Raw genomic sequence first — 13,977 nt, forward strand, 5'->3', positions numbered from 1 at the left:
GCCTCGCATAGTCAAGTAATCCTTAACGCTGCCGAAAGTCATCTTGCTGCAAATTCCATCTTGCAGGAGGTGCTTGCTTTCAGTTTGCAATACCAACTTCTCTTGCGACACCTTTATTGTTGTAGAATTTGGCAAATTTGGACAACAACCATGTCATTTTCTCAATTCTTGGAGATTGTTTTCTTTTGTAAATTTGTTGAAAGATTGTGACGGGATAATGGTGTGGAAAAAGCAAAGCCCTGTGTCATTTTATTTAAATGGTGTTTTTCTCTGACTGTGAGATCTTGAAGAAAACAAGGAGGTAAGGCTCTGAAAGTACAGTATTAACTAGGGGCATACTGTAAGTAATTAATCCACTGTTGGCAGAATTTATTTGACAATTTGTTAATATTTCACAGACTAAGCCATCATCATAACCCGTTAAGGCCTAAAGTGCCTTGCAAAACAAGTCTCTAAAACCTATGAGTGACTTCAGAGTAACCCCCGAAAACCTGAAATTTTCCTGGAAATTTAACAATATTAAAAAATTATTGATATCTCAGCTCCTGAAGCAGAGAGAAACATAATTCCCCCAAAATTTCAGAGCTTACAACTTTGGCGTTCACACAAACATGAGTTTATTATTATAAACCTTTAATATTTTCGTTTAAAAATCAACAAACAAATGTCGCATCTGCTGGTATATTTACGTTCAACACAGGAGCGCATAGTAATAACATCGGGAAATCGAGTGGTAATTATTCGTCGTCCATTACGTTACAAAGCCATTCAAATTGTCAACATCCATCCCCATTGTACACAAACATATTTCTTAACAACATGCCACTGTCGACTCATTGCACTGATTCGAATTCCTCTTGCGCCGTCGTCAATCGCGTCATTTATTTCATAACTCCTGCGAATCTGCGTAAGCCATAAATGGCAGGACATGCTACGAGGCCCACATCACCTTCTCGTGTATATTCTGATGCATTTCATCGGCTAAGAGTCCAAGAATTGGTCAAAACAAAACAAAATGCTCTCCCGGGTTTAAAGGGAGAAGAGCGCTGCAGCGCTCCCGGCTTTTACGGTAGAAACGTGTTTGCGCGCTCCCGACCTTAATGGGTTAAAGATGTCTTTGACTTCAAGAAATGATAAGGACTGAGTATCGATTCGAATTCCCTCAATCGATTTGATTTCAAATCACAAGAGTTCAGCACGATTCGATGTAGATTTTTTCCCGATTCAATTCAATCCGATATTGATTAATTATGGAACATCAATTCTTCATAAATATCAAGGACATGATAGAAACTCAACAAACATTCAAACCTAAATTAAATTGGAAGATTAGTAATTAATCCACTGTAGACAGAATGCATTTGACAATGTGTTAATATTTCACATAATAAGCGTATCAATTAATTTAGTCAGATCTCGCTTACCCTGCCAGCTCTCCGTGCAATGGGTTAAAGTTCCCCTTTATCCCCACTCGCAGTGACATGGTTAATACAAGGGGTTGACGGGAACTCTCCAAGCCGGCAGCGAGAAGGATTCGTTTAGGTTCTCACCGCCCCGGCTTTAGAGTGTCAGCTCGGTCTTGCTTCAGATAAAACCCTTATTGAGTAACCATTCGAAACAAGAATAAAATCTGAACACGCCCTCTTTACAGCACCTCCTTCTCTGGACGATCGGTTGCACTAGTTAAGACCCAAATAAGTTCAGCTGTTTTTGGCAAAATCGCTCAGACTTGTTTATTTATTCTAGAAGTAAGCCGAAGTAACTTTACAGGTTTAGGGAATAGCAGTTACCGATGGTAGGGTGTGGTCTCTACATCAAGTCTGGCGAACTCTAGCTAAATTTGGCATTCGTTTTTATTGGTCCTGAGGGTTTAACCCACATTGTTCCAAATGCATCAAACATTCCAACTTAACTCATTCGCTGCCATTGACGGCTATAGACGTCAAAAATTCATTTGAACTATTTCTATTTAAAAAAAAAATCCATTTTGGTTAACAAGAGTATGAAAACCTAGAAATAGTTTTGTACATTTAGAACAGATGTCAAATTTGTGATTAATCGTGAGTTAACTAGTGAAGTCATGCGATTAATTACGATTACAAATTGTAATCGCCCGATGCCCCTAATTAAAAATAAATAAATAAAGTTGTTTTTAAGAAAAGATTATTAAAAATTAGGGGCTTCAGGCCATTACAATTTTTAATCGTAATTAATCGCATGACTACACTAGTTAACTCACGATGAATCCCAATTTTTATATCAGTTTTAATACAATCACAAAAAAAACTCTTGTTAACAAAAGTGGGGAAAAAGGTTTAACTAATAAAAATAGTTCAAATGATTTTTTTTATGTCTATAGCCGTCAATGGCAGTGAATGAGTTAAAGTATCGCCTCTCGTGATCAATCTTGTGATACATTTCTATTTCTCTATCCCTCATAACACCATTGAGCGTGGTTCCACGTTGTTCAGTTCAAGCAACCTGTCTGTCACGCAACATGCATGTTACACGACAATTTAAAGATGTCTTCGGCGTAAAGAAATGATCATAGTGGACATAATAGTGTGAAAAACAATACCCTCCATGTACAATTGAACTGCACGACATTCAAATGGTATCCATTTTGACTGTAAAATCTCTTGTAAAACAAGCAGGCATTGCAAAGGCTTTGCATGCAAATTTAATTAAAATACAAATACGCCTGAAGACCCCCTCTCACCTCCTCAAACCACCTGATGCAAGTTTAAAGCAAGTGATCTCAGGATGCTCAAATTAAAGGTTCGAGAGGCAAAAAAAAAGTGGAATATTGTGCTTGTTCCTCTATCGCTCCAGCAGCCGTGCTCTGATTTTGCAGAACATTTGGGGAGGGTTGAAATAACACAGCATAGCAGAGGCCAGGCCCTCTATTAAGGCTGCAGCTGAACAGCCACTTGGGTGAGAGAGAGAGAGAGAGGGGGGGGGGGGGGGGGCTCTTCTGTCCTTAGACCTGGATTACAGCAGCACTATGTGCCACTTAATGGCAAATGTTGTTTTTCCTTATTTGTTACCAAGTTGGATGGACCTCCACAGCTCTGAAATTAATTTGAGCTTTTCATACAATTATCAACTCAAACGTATAGAAGATGTCTCACTGACAACTTTAGATTTGAAATAGAAAAGCAGGGCTTTGTTTTGTATTTCTTCCTTCCAAACTGCTTTCTTCTCTCCCTCTGTTTGTTTCCACGCTCCACTAGCTCGTCAGTCTCCAGGTGAATAAAATATAGGCTACCGTCATCAAGACAGAGTATAGATGGAAAGAACTGAGGCCGCTGAGGTTTTAACCACATTTACTGCATAAAAATATTTTTATTTCACATCCATCTTGCGCACAGCGAGAATAAGGTGTCCTTGGAGGACCTCGGGAGTGAAAGAATCTTTGTTTTAATTTGGGTACATTTGTGTCTCGAGTTCATCATTCATTTCTTTATGTTCTAAAAAGATTACATATTACATATTTCTTCAGTCATCCATGGAAGCTCGAAATAGGGATGTTCAATACCACTATTTTCTTTCAGACCGAAACCAGTTGTACTTTAATACATAAAATTTCCGCCCCCAAAAAACAATGATTGATCATTTTAAATAAATACCTTTGCTCCTAAAAACATATAAATACGTTCTATTTGTAATATTATCATGCTCCCAAAGAGCTTGTTTTGTTTTGATGCGAGAGCATACAGAAGGCTTTGATGCAGCCTCTAAACTGAAGAGAATGGTTGAAGCAATAATAGTTGTTACAAAAAACAAACGGCCAGCAGGTGGCAGCAGAGTATAAAAGATCGGCCAGGGCTATGTTGCAACAAGCTCTTTTTCCCAGTGTTTTCAACAGGTTTATGAATAATGATGAAACTTAGCTATATTCTAATGCTAATTGCTGCAAGACGGAAACAGATACAAATGTACTTTTTTCCTGATGAAAGAAGAGACTCTAATGTTTCTTTTGGTAGGTTCCATGTTTTTATACCAATAGAACAGAATATTTTGTGGACCCTGCAAAATCAGTCAAAATCCAGTATAACATCCGGAGCGAAGGGGATTCCTTGAATGAAAATAGCTGGAAGTGAATGAGTTAATGTCCTATTCTCCTCATTTCTAGTTCATGAAAGTTAAAGCTGCCATTGCGAGTACCTTATAATAAGGCAGAGTACTTGGTATCTAATTAAATTATAATAAATATACTTCCTTGACTATCTTTTTTAAACAAAGCCTCCTTTAAAAAATAAATAAAAATCATATCAGTCATACAGTATACTTCACCCACTCCCCATGTGTGAGTGTGTCGGTCTGTCCGTGTGTGTGAGCCTGTGAGGAGGACACATGGTACCCCACCATGCATGTCTTGGCGCCAAGTGGCCATGCTGTCCATTTTGCGTGGTTGCCATTTTGGTAAAGCGCACACACACATGCACACACAGTCCAAGTTAATTACAATGCCGTTCCAGGTTTGCAGACAATCGTTTCTTGCTTTAAAAAAAAAAAAGAAGAAAAAATGCAAATATCGGACATGAGAAAATGAGTTTTTGTGTTGCACTCACATTTGGCTCGTAGAAAATCACCAAGTTAAAGTGTTGTCGCCAAGAAAAGTGCAACTATTGGATCATCTCTGCCAAAAAATGACAATAGATCCACAATAAGTCCAATGGATTGTCTCCAAATTTGACCACTGTTGATCCTTTTATGTGTTTCCAAGATGCCAGGTAGTAGATAATTAGTTGTTCAACACGAGCTCACACCTTTAGGCAGCCATTTTTTTGGCAGTTTGGCGACAATATTTTTGGTACAAACACATAATTTTGTGAGATGTCGTGACTGCACATGTTAGGTGTAGGGCTGCTCAATTATGAAGAAAATATTGATCACGATTATTTTGGTAATAATTGAAATCACAATTAGGGCAATCATTTGTTTTTTTGGTACTAAACAAGAAAATGTGTAAACGTGTAAAAAAAATATTAAGACAAATGCATTTCTTTGAAACACTATAAGGGCTGTGCAATTAATCAAAATTCAATTACAGTTTCAATTATTACACTCCACAATTACAAAATCAGCATAATCATAAAAAAAGATTATTAATAAAAAAATTTGAGTTGTTTAAATGTATACATTTGCACCTTTTTAAACTTTAAAATAACTAATTTAATCAATTTTGTTTCATCCGAAAGGAACTTGCATAATTATAGTGTTTCAAATATTTTTTTATTCTTAATATTTATTTATTTTTTATGTTTAAACATTTTTCTGTTTTGTACCAAAAAATAAATTATTGTCCTACTGCACTTGACTATCTATCTATCTATCTATCTATCTATCTATCTATCTATCTATCTATCTATCTATCTATCTATCTATCTATCTATCTATCTATCTATCTATCTATATATATATATATATTTATATATATATATATATATTTATTTATTATATATATATATATATATATATATATATTTATATATATATATTTATATATATATATATATTTATTTATTATATATATATATATATATATATATATTTATTTATTTATTTATATAACGTAAACATAATTAGTGTTTCTGTGTATTTTTTCTTGTTTTGTACCCCCCAAAAAATCTAGTAAATAATCCTGATTTCAATCGTTGACAAAATAATCGTGATTATTATTTTTCCCATAATCGAGCAGTCCTAACTATGATTTTGTTCCTCTTAGACCAAACAAGAGTTATTAAATAAGTCATTTAAAAATATTGCAAATATATACATTTAAACAACGTAAAATCCGTATTAATAATATTTTATTTTTGTTTACAATTATTCCGATTTTGTAATTGCGGAGGGTATTAATTGCAATTGAATTTCGATTAATTGCACAGCCCTATATTAGGGCACATGTGGTCCTTCGAATTCCCATTGGTCAGCATCAATAAGGCCCGCCTCATAAATGCAACTTCTTGGCTGTCACCCGAACCTTCTGCCGAATACCACCTCGTTTTCTTTTCTAAAGTGTGTGTGTGTGTTTGTGTGTAATCCCCATTTGACTGGCAGCATGAAAGAGCCCTTCCAAGCTGGTCCACCCACAAGGGATGCTCCCCCATTGGATGTTTGCCATCTGCCGGGTCACCTGTCTTCCTCCCAAAACTCAACAGATGGAGGCGTGCGCGGTTCAGAGAGCTGCAGAGTTTTTGAGCGAGCTCATCTCGACCTCACCGAGTGGTCTATTTGCACTCAGCCGTGGCCCAAGGACCTTTTTCGCTCATGGGGGATGTTGTCCGCTTTCCGAGTTAGCGTACTTTTGCTGGTCCTCAGCTGCTTGAAACCCCAAAATGGTACATTATGTATCCAGTTCATTGACGGGCTAACAGATGGTGGGTGGCAATAGACAAAAGCTCTAAAATGATTAAACCAGGGTACGTTTCATTTAATTCAACAAAAAAATCCAGAAATAAAATGTTCTCCAGCTTCGAGGCCCAACATTTGTCTCCATCAAGCCAATAAGAGCAAATGTAATTGTGTGTGTTTAATATGATAACCACAAAAGCAGAATGAAGCAATTCAACAAATCAGATTCCAACCTCACGTTGTGTCTTCTTTAGATGAAGCTATTCTTCCTTGTTGTCATACACAGTCCAGTTTAGAACATTACGGAACCGCTTTTTCATTGTTGTAGACACATCCAAGCGCCCCCCCCCCCCCCCCCCCCTGTAGATCCTTTCAACAGTATGTCTTCATCAAGCAATCATCAGCCTGCAGCCTCGGGTGCAATGTGGTGTGCTCTTATTTTCAGGCTGTCATATTCACTCTGTGTAAGGGGATGGTGACAGCCTTAAGTAATTACTGATGGCCCACAGCATATTAGCACCCAACCCAAGACAAACTATTGGACATGCTCCGCCTCTAGTACATACTGCTGTTACATACAGTGAGTAGTAGTCCACTTAAAAATGTATAATTGTTGATGGGAATGGACAATACATGTATATCTAAGAAACTTGGGACACCAATTAACGAACCGCCAGGCTTCTTGTTCTTTCTTCCTTTCTTGGTCATTGTTATTATTTTTTCTCAGACCGCGACTGTAAAGACGTATTCCTTTTGTGTTTTTACATACTTGGCCAATAAATCTTGATTCTGATGTAAAAGTAGTCTTTAGTATGCCTTCAGCCCTATTTAAAATTTAGATTTTGGTCTACATGATTAATCCATCCAAAAGTCTTACTTTAACCGAAATGTACAAAATCCAAAGCAGTATTTCTCATAGGAAATAATGTAAATCCAATTAATCCATTCCGGACCCCAAAAGATATCGAAAAAAAAATGTTTTTTTTATAGAGATTAATTATAGCTTTACATGCAAAAACTGTGGAGAAATATAAATGAGTAATGACGTGGATAAACATCAGTTTTACCTTTCTTGAATGACTATATGTCGTAACTGGAGGTGAATATGTTACATTTTGGAATTTGGAGCTTTAGATGAAATTGTGAATAAGAGTAAGAAATGATCTGCACATGTTGAAGCTGGAATAAATTGAATTGGTCAAGTAATGTTGAGGGAGGAGTGAAGGATGTAGATTATATCAGAATATGGGAATTTCTGGGGGTAAAAAAAATTGGGAATTTTTGATATGTGCAAAATTTTGGCATGTTAAAAATCGTTCATAAGGTGAATTGAATAAGCAGAAGTGATTGAAATTTCAAATGGGAACTCGCTAAATCTGTTCTTTTCAATGAATGGAAAAAAAGAATGCTAAATAAATAAGTGTGTGGATATTTGGTCTTAATTTGAATACATGGGGAATTTTTAGTTCAATTATGGGAAAACAGAAATTTTGGGATGAAAAAAGTACAAGCCTCCACGGCGTGAATTTTTTTAATATCTTGAAATTGGAATGATGTGAATCGGATGAATTAGGTGAAAGGAAAAGCGCTTCAAAAAATTGGAAAGGATAAAAACACAGAAATATTAGCCTTCATACAATAAGCCACACAGTGAAGGTGAAGCAACATCGGTGTAGCATCCTCTCAAAAGTCAGGCCTTCAAAATAAAATAAACATAAATTTGTTTGCCCTATGTTGGCTTTTGTAGCAATCACACTTAAACTATTGTATGTGTATATTCTTCTGTGCGCTTTTATTTTTGTGTCACGCAGATAGATGAGTTTTGCATACGACTTGCCAACTGTTAAACCCTTTATATGCAATATGAAAAGTGCGTATTTTTTCCTCACAAAAACTGTGCGGAATGTATGGAAACCGGATGAAATTCAAACCAATTTAAAAAAAAATAATAATAGTAAAATCATTGAATTCATACGTAATTCAAGGTTACATTGATTTGTGCCCCACTGATTTCCAACCTAAATTATTTTATACGGTGTCAGTCAAAAGCTACTGAAGCTAAAGCCGTGTCCTAACTTTTGACTCGAAGTGTGCATCTTTCATTCTCCTCATGATTCGTGTTTGCTGTAAATCCCCTCGATTGCGAGCTAACCACTCACTCACTACATATTAGCCCAGTATGGTTCCTTGGCTGATGAAGCAGAGCTTTGTATTAAAACTGTGGGCATAAATGCTTCCCACTCCACTTGGGTAAACAATGCAGGAACATAGTAGTAGTAGCAAAGCATATTGCGGCAATTAAAGTGTCTTATAAAGCACATCTGAGGAAACAAATGCGCAAAGCTGCTCTGTAAAAGTGTTAACGCTGTGACACTATACAATTTGTTTGTGTTACTATCGGAATGCAGTAAGCACATATTGTTCCAGTCCTATAGGAACAGCTTGCACTTTCCTAGAAAAACTTTTTGCACTTCTTTTGGAGTTGGATTTTTGTGTGTCTTTTTTCTGCACAGTGTTTTTCCTCCCCTAATGTGATTCTTGCTTTCAGGACCACGCAGAGATTAACTCCACCATCCTGCGGAGCCAAACTAACACTGCGCGCGTGGAGGGCCTGCGCTCGGGCACCGTGTACGTGGTGCAGGTGCGTGCGCGGACCGTGGCCGGTTTTGGCAAGTACAGCAGCAAGATGTGCTTCCAGACCCTCACAGATGGTAAGGATCCGCAAGCCAGGAGAGACCGCGCACGCTCTCGCTTTCTCACTCACACACACACAAAACACTCGACGTCTCACATCGTATTTGTCATTGCAGTATTATTGGTTGGTGAGATGGATGTGGAGCGTAGCGTTCAATTGCACTTGTGTTTCCACGGCAAAATTAATTCCTTTCAAGAGCGTGTGTTTACGCATTGCCTACATGTCTGTGTGTGTGTGTGTGTGTGTGTGTGTGTGTGTGTGTGTGTGTGTGTGTGTGTGTGTGTGTGTGTGTGTGTGTGTTAGTAGAAAGCAGGATGTCTTTTGTTTGTGCAGCTAACTGTGCTTGATCCGCAATGCTAAGCTAATTGGTTTTTCACCCAACCATTCCAGCGTTGGAGTGCTGTGATTAGTAGTTGATGGGATTTTTTTTGGGGGGGGGGGGGGGGCATAAGAGGGGGTTTAACAGAGAAATGGAGGGATCGAAGAAGATCTACAGGAACCTGTGACACTTGTTATAAAATGAGTAATGGAAGCGTATTAGTCAACTAGAAAGACAACATCCATCACTAAGGCATCAAGACGAACAAATGAAAAACTATAAATCTGGTCAGATGTAGCAAGTCCAGTTCCAGAAAGTAAAAACCCTGCCACAGTTTGGCTTTAGCCCCTGATGATAGCTAGCTAGTTAGCTCCCTAAAAGGTAACTAAGCACAATAGGAGCTAGCTAGCACCTGGGGCTAAAGCCAAACTGTGGCAGGGTTTTTACTTTCTGGACCTGGATTTGCCACCTCTGACTCTGGTTTACAGTGTATCATAACAATACTACATACACAACTTCCTGGCTATGCCATGACACCATTGCCTCATCTTCAGCGGAACAATATTATAGTTTTATTTTTACTAGGGCCTGACCGATTTTAAAATCGAAAAAAACAAAAGATATTTGCCGACTGTATTCATTTATGTATTTTTTTTTTTTTAAACAATAACACATTTCAACATAAGAGAAAGGTAAACATGTTCGGACCCCCCCCCCCCCCCCCCCCCCCCCCCGACACCACCACCCACCAATTTATCCCTCTCGGGTGGGGGTGGACAAAATGCAGATTTTCCTCTGTGTTGTCATGGTTACACAAATACTAAAGGACAAACTATGTACAACAGTCAAATTTTCTGCCTGTAATTCACATCTTTATTGCTATAAGCATTAAGGAAACAAAAATATATATATTTTTTGTAATGAAACATTTCTCTAAGTAATGATCCAATTCATCCTTAGAATTTTATTCTGCCAAATAACTGAATTGGCAGCAGCCTAAAAAAATTGGTAGGGCCCTAAATATTACAGTTAATAGTGCTTTGATATGAAACACATTTTCTTTTTGAAAGTTTTGAAAGTTTGAATCTGCTGTGGAACAGAACTACAATAATCATAATGAAACGGGCTGTTACAAAAGTGTTACTTATCACATGTTGTGGGAGTGCAACAGTATCAAGTAAAATATCAGTCTCATTCATTTACGGCAAGCGTCTGTCAGCCTTGCTTCACCGACGAGTAACAAGTCAAGATCATAGGTTATAGTGATAACAGTGATTCATTGTGCTAGAGAGTCTTCTGTATTTGAAATAAGCAATATACCTTGATGGATGACACACCAGCCATGGTGTTGTCTCCAACTGCAAACAAAGCTTATTTTTTTGGGTGATTTATTGTATTGACGGTTAATCATTGGTGGAAATTTGATGATGGTGAAGGAAGAAATTATTGGAATGGCATTGAAGGTTGACCTTTGTGGCTTAAACGGATGCTGCGGCACATTCATGCCCCCTGTCAGTGTTTACAAATGTTCCCGCAAAACAAAGGCACACACTTCACGCTCGCCGTTTTTCATTTATTGGCTCGCCACCACCGCACGATATTTGTCAGCGCACTTAGTCGCAGGCACCAGCGAGCCATTGATGCTCGTACCCGGGGGCTCCACCTGCTGCCATTACACTGGTTTTGCCTCCACCCCCCCCAACACATACACACACCCCACCCCCACCCTACCAGTACAGTACATGTCCTCTGAAATACATTTTGGGTCCATTTCACAAAGCTAGTTCAACAAACTCTGAGACTAACCCTGAACTGTGAGTTAACCTAACCCGAGATAGGAAACTCCGCGTTTTCGGCTCCAGGACAGCTGATTTGAGTTAGTTCGATCAACGCAGAGTGGTTAAACTCGTGCACCGCCTCTCTAAAAAGACCGCATCAATGGAGCCCTGATTCGGCGAGTCACCATGGCAACGACCGCTCTCTGCTTCCCCGTTTTTTACCCCTCTGGAACTGGAAATCTTAATGCGATCGCGTGTCGAATTTGAACATGTCAAGCGTATGTGACAGCAATTTAAGATGAAATATAAAAACATTGTTCAAAAGTAAGAAAAAAAAACGGAGTGCAACACACAATATATGCTGGGATGCGAGCGGATGACTACGGTTGGTAATCTTGCAAATGTAAACACAGATTAAGTTGTGTATGTAGATGATGGACTGTGATGTGAAACAGTACGATCGAAAAGATAACTTTCCGGAAATACCAGCAAACCTATGCGCGTTCTGATAACCATCTCACGACGAATAATTCATTGCCTGTACACACTAAAAAGATATATGTTGAACCAAAATAAGATTACTTTGGATTAATTTTGGATTAATTTAATTCAAGTGAATATATTAAGTTTAATTAAGTCATAATTCAATTTAATATATTCACTTTGGATTAAATTATTTCAATCATGTGTTAAATTGGTCAATTCCTAAATTTGTAATCTTAATTTGGTTTAACAATTCTCTTTTTAGAGTGCACCTTCATTAACCGGATAATTGTCAAAAGGACATGCTATGTTCGTGAAGAAAGTGGACTTTTAATGTTGGCCTATTGACTTCTTTTTTTTTTTTTACATAACGGACGGTAGAACTATGTGACGCCAAAACACGCCATCTGACTTTATGAATGAGGAAATCAAATGTCGTGTGTGGCTAAAAGGAGGCGGAGACAGAGAGAAACTTGAGGTTCATTGAGCTAAATCTGGTACCGACCAGGTTAGGTTCATAGTGGTTTGTTACTATGGTAACTGACCAAGACCTTAAGTTACCTCTTTTTATACAACAGGCTAGAGTTAGCTCTTTTTCTCTGGTTTCAGGTACCTCCCTTTGTGAAAAGGAAAACGCAGTTTCTCCCACATTTCAGGGTTTATTGACTCAGGGTTCTCACTAAACCTGCTTTGTGAAATAGACCCCTTGTCTTCTTATTAATCAGATCAAATCAAACGTTATTTTTATAGCACTTTTCATACGTAAAAAATAAATAAAAAATAAAGACATGGTGGGGCGCAGAGAAACCATGTGAAGAAAAACAAGGGGAGCTCATCCACACTGAGAAGGATGACAGCCCACAGTCAACAGCACCCTGGACCTAAGAAGTAACCAAATGGTTATAAATGTAAAGGAATTTTCAGAGTTGAACACTTTCCATTGGAAATTTATGGGTATTAATGGTAGTAAGCCAAAATTGACTCTTAATATAGAGCTTAGCATCAGTGTTCTGGGAATTATCAAAGTTTGAACCTTTCCATGCATTCTAACGGGAAACAAACAAAGCCACAAAAAACAATAACAATAGGAAATTGCTGTACAAAATTTTTCATTTTCATTTATTTCATTTGTTCATTTATTTCAGGCAACAATCAACATCAACAATTTATCAATTTTTCCAAACAATACGGCATAACTGTAACTAAAACAACCATATTTGCTTATAAAGAGTCCATTACCTTGAAAGTGTTTAGCAAAATGCAGAGGCTAGGCTTGAGGAGCTTCATGAAAAAATTATGTTTGCATGAGTATTTTTTTTTCTTTTCAATTAACATTACTAAAATGGTCTACAGCACAAAAACATAATTCTGGAAAAATGTTTATAAAGACCTTTTTTTTTTTTACAGGTATGGGGGAGTGGGAAACTGGATTTAAAAGCATTTAATATTTGACGGTAGCTTCAGTTTTGTTGGCAGCTTATTCCATTTGCGTGCAGCATAACAGCTAAATGCTGATGCACCATGTTTGCTTTGAAGGCTTGGCTCCATTAATTTACTCGTTTGCTGAACCTCTAACCCCAACTAGGTTTAGCTTCCATTAGTGTTTCTTTACATGTATTCAGCACCTTAAACATTCAGTGATTTCTAAGACAGTAGCATATTTTTTTTTAAAGTTCTGATGTCTTAGTTTTGGTCCGAACCTTAGCTGCAGCTATGTGATGCTCTTTTAAAAGGAGGCCAGTCAGAAGGCCGTTACAATAGTCAAATCTGTTATTATTCTATGAGGACTCTACATTTGCGTGTGTTTTTTCCTCAATGAAGGAAGCGATTATTAACTAAACTATTTCAAGCTCGACCAAGTTCTGCTGACAAATAAATCTGCTGAAATGTGATGCTGTTTAGTTATACGAGTTCACATGGATTTCTTACGTCAATCAGAAACGTTCCACCCCATTACGCTAAATAAAATGTCCTTGTGAACACACAGCCAGCAGTTTTGATTGACACGTGTACTGAAAAACAGGTTATTGCTGCACTGCTAAGGTGACTTGATGTCTACCGGAAAGGCGAACTGATTGCAAATGGTGCCCGTTTACAACTGAACAGGTCGCAGTGTGATTTTCCACTGTCAAGGTGCGTCACCACCCCAGCAAAGAGGCGATCCGTCTTGACCCCTCCGCGTCACCCTATGTACATCAAAAAGCGAACGGCCGCTTGCGTGCCGGAGTGGCGACGACGACACCCTTCAGACACTTTCTTGATAAATGTGCCAGCTGACAGAGTGTGCGGCTCCTGTCACACAGTGTTCTCCAGAATCCTGGCCGACTCCCACGCTTTGCTCC

The 13,977-nt window shown here is 38.0% G+C and overlaps 1 protein-coding gene across 2 annotated transcripts in view; it reads left to right on the forward strand.

Moving 5' to 3' along the window:
- ephb1 (EPH receptor B1) overlaps positions 1 to 13,977 on the forward strand; it is a 238,604-nt gene that overhangs the window by 180,059 nt on the left and 44,568 nt on the right. For both annotated transcript variants that reach the window (XM_086072304.1, XM_086072312.1), the window contains exon 7: positions 8,909 to 9,071. In XM_086072304.1, the coding sequence (XP_085928430.1) occupies positions 8,909 to 9,071 (163 nt within the window). The remainder of the gene's footprint in view (positions 1 to 8,908; positions 9,072 to 13,977) is intronic.

The sequence above is a fragment of the Leptonotus elevatus genome, chromosome 1 (genome assembly GCF_054856555.1).
Source record: "Leptonotus elevatus isolate MCC_2025b chromosome 1, RoL_Lele_1.0, whole genome shotgun sequence".
NCBI lineage: Eukaryota > Metazoa > Chordata > Actinopteri > Syngnathiformes > Syngnathidae > Leptonotus > Leptonotus elevatus.